General features: G+C 42.8%; 1 protein-coding gene across 1 annotated transcript; it reads left to right on the top strand.

Moving 5' to 3' along the window:
• Window positions 1-996: 996 nt before the first annotated feature.
• On the top strand, window positions 997-1,488 carry LOC135222363 (SCAN domain-containing protein 3-like). Its single transcript, XM_064260450.1, has one exon. The coding sequence runs from the start codon at window positions 997-999 to the stop codon at window positions 1,486-1,488; it is 492 nt and encodes a 163-aa protein (XP_064116520.1).
• The last annotated feature ends 686 nt before the right edge of the window (window positions 1,489-2,174 follow it).

Here is a 2,174-nt window from a genome sequence, read left to right on the forward strand (position 1 = left end):
CATCAAAACAACTGATCCCAAAAACAACTCGTGTATCATCTCATCACAGCAACCACCCCACTACCAAAAATACGCTTAAGTATACAAACCTACCAAGAGGTTTTCAAAGATGACCTGCGGCATGACTTAACCAAACCAGCAAAACACAACATTCAACACCAGATAAAAACAGAAGGGCCCCCAATCCACTCCCTCTTTAGATAGTTAGCCCCAGAGGAACTCGTCTATGCCAAACAAGTGTTGAAGGAAATGGAGAATGCAAGAATATGCCAAAAAGCCCCCAGCCCATGGCCATCCCTGCTTCACATGGTACCAAACCCAACAGAACATGGCAAGTGTGCGGAGACTACTAGTGACTGACATGGTAATCGCTTTATAGCAAAGGATGATAAATTAAAGGAAAGGAAAATGCATCTTCTTTGAGTAGGTCTGCAGCCAGGAGTCATTCGCGTATGTGTTGGAGGCGCCTGTTCTAATGATTATTCTAGAATTGTCAGGTGGGATATGGAACTCAACAGGCGCTGATGTGTCGCCGCATATTATGATGTAACTATTCACCTAGATCCTTCTAAAACAGTGGTTCTTAACCTGGGGGGCGCGCTCCCCTAGGGGGGCGTCAGAGATTTTCAGGGGGGGCACGAGCCTCAGGTGAAAAGAAGAAGTTTTTCCATTTATGGGTTATTTTCATGAAAAGAGCATGGAATCCGAACATGAAGCCTTGCTTTTTCACACGAACGTACGATGGGTATCAAAAGGGAACATGCTTGGACGGCTTTATGAGCTACGAGAAGAAGTAGCAATATTTTTAGATTCACAGCAGAAGGCAGGCTTTCATGACAATTTCCAATCTGAAGGCTTTCAGATAACTCTAGCTTACCTAGTGGACATTTTTGAAGCATTGAATGCTGTGAACCTTAAACTACAAGGGAAAAGCATCAACATCATCACCCACCATGACACCATTCGAGTCTTCATGGCCAAACTCAACCTCTGGAAATGTTGGATTCTGCTCTCGCTGACAGTAACATCGTCTCTGATTTAAAGCAACATATAATCACTCATCTAAGTGACTTGAAAGCAGAATTCATCAGATACTTCCCAGATATAGATGACAAGCGTGAAGCCTGGAAATTCATCAGGAACCCATTTCAATGTGAAGTAGCTGATGTTGCTGATGAAGTCCAAGAAGAGTTCCTAGAATTGAAGTTCAACTCTACAGCTAAAGAAGACTTCAAAGATATGGATTTGGAGACATTCTGGGTCAAATACTTTCCTGTTTACCCTCTGATCTCACATCAGGCTCTTCGGATTCTAACAATGTTTGGATCCACATATCTATGTGAAACTACATTTTCCACGCTCGTTGCTATCAAAACCAAGTACAGAAACCGCCTGAACGTTGAAGGGGACTTACATTGTGCACTCTCAAGCATTCGACCACGTATTCAAGATCTGGTAGCTAAGAAGCAGTGTCAAATATCTCACTAACCATGTATTCAAGATCTGGTAGCTTAGAGCAGTGTCAAATATCTCACTAATGTAATTCATGCTTAGTAAATTGACTAAAAAGCCATTTTTATTCATTTTCTTTTTAAATCTGGGAGGGAAATTTGTCTAAAGATGCAAGGGGGGCGTGGAGGGAAAGACCTGTTCCTAGAGGGGGCGTGGTAGTAAAAAGGTTAAGAACCACTGTTCTAAAATGTTCCTGTCGTCTCGGGAGTCTGTGACATTCGTTGGTAGGCCCTGCCCCCAGATCGCAGTATATATACGACTGACGAAGGAGAGATGAGATCATCAGAGATCAGCAGAGATCATCAGTGAGAGATCATCAGATAGAGATAAGAGAAGAAGGAACAGACGAAGGAAAGAGAGGAAGAAGGTGCATTAGAGTTTGATCGGAATCGGGTCAAGTCTTCCAGTTAGAGAGAGAACAACAGAGGTATTCCGATGTTGAGGAAGCCTTCAGAAGAGAAATGTCCTACAAGGTGGTTTTGAAGAGTAACCTGCCCTTCGAGTAACAAGAATAGACATTGTTTTCTTCAGTACGGAGCCAAAAAGACGTATATAGTTATACAGCCCTCCTTTGTGAAGCCGTTGCTTCGAGCATTGATTTTCGAAAAATGCAAATCTGGCCAGCAAGTATTTCATTACCTCACTGTTTCCCCAGTTCACAT

This window comes from Macrobrachium nipponense, chromosome 3, assembly GCF_015104395.2.
Source record: "Macrobrachium nipponense isolate FS-2020 chromosome 3, ASM1510439v2, whole genome shotgun sequence".
In the NCBI taxonomy this organism is placed as follows: domain Eukaryota; kingdom Metazoa; phylum Arthropoda; class Malacostraca; order Decapoda; family Palaemonidae; genus Macrobrachium; species Macrobrachium nipponense.

Excerpts from the sequence above, each read along its gene's own strand:
- LOC135222363 (XM_064260450.1), top strand. The coding sequence starts at position 997 with ATGTTGGATTCTGCTCTCGCTGACAGTAACATCGTCTCTGATTTAAAG.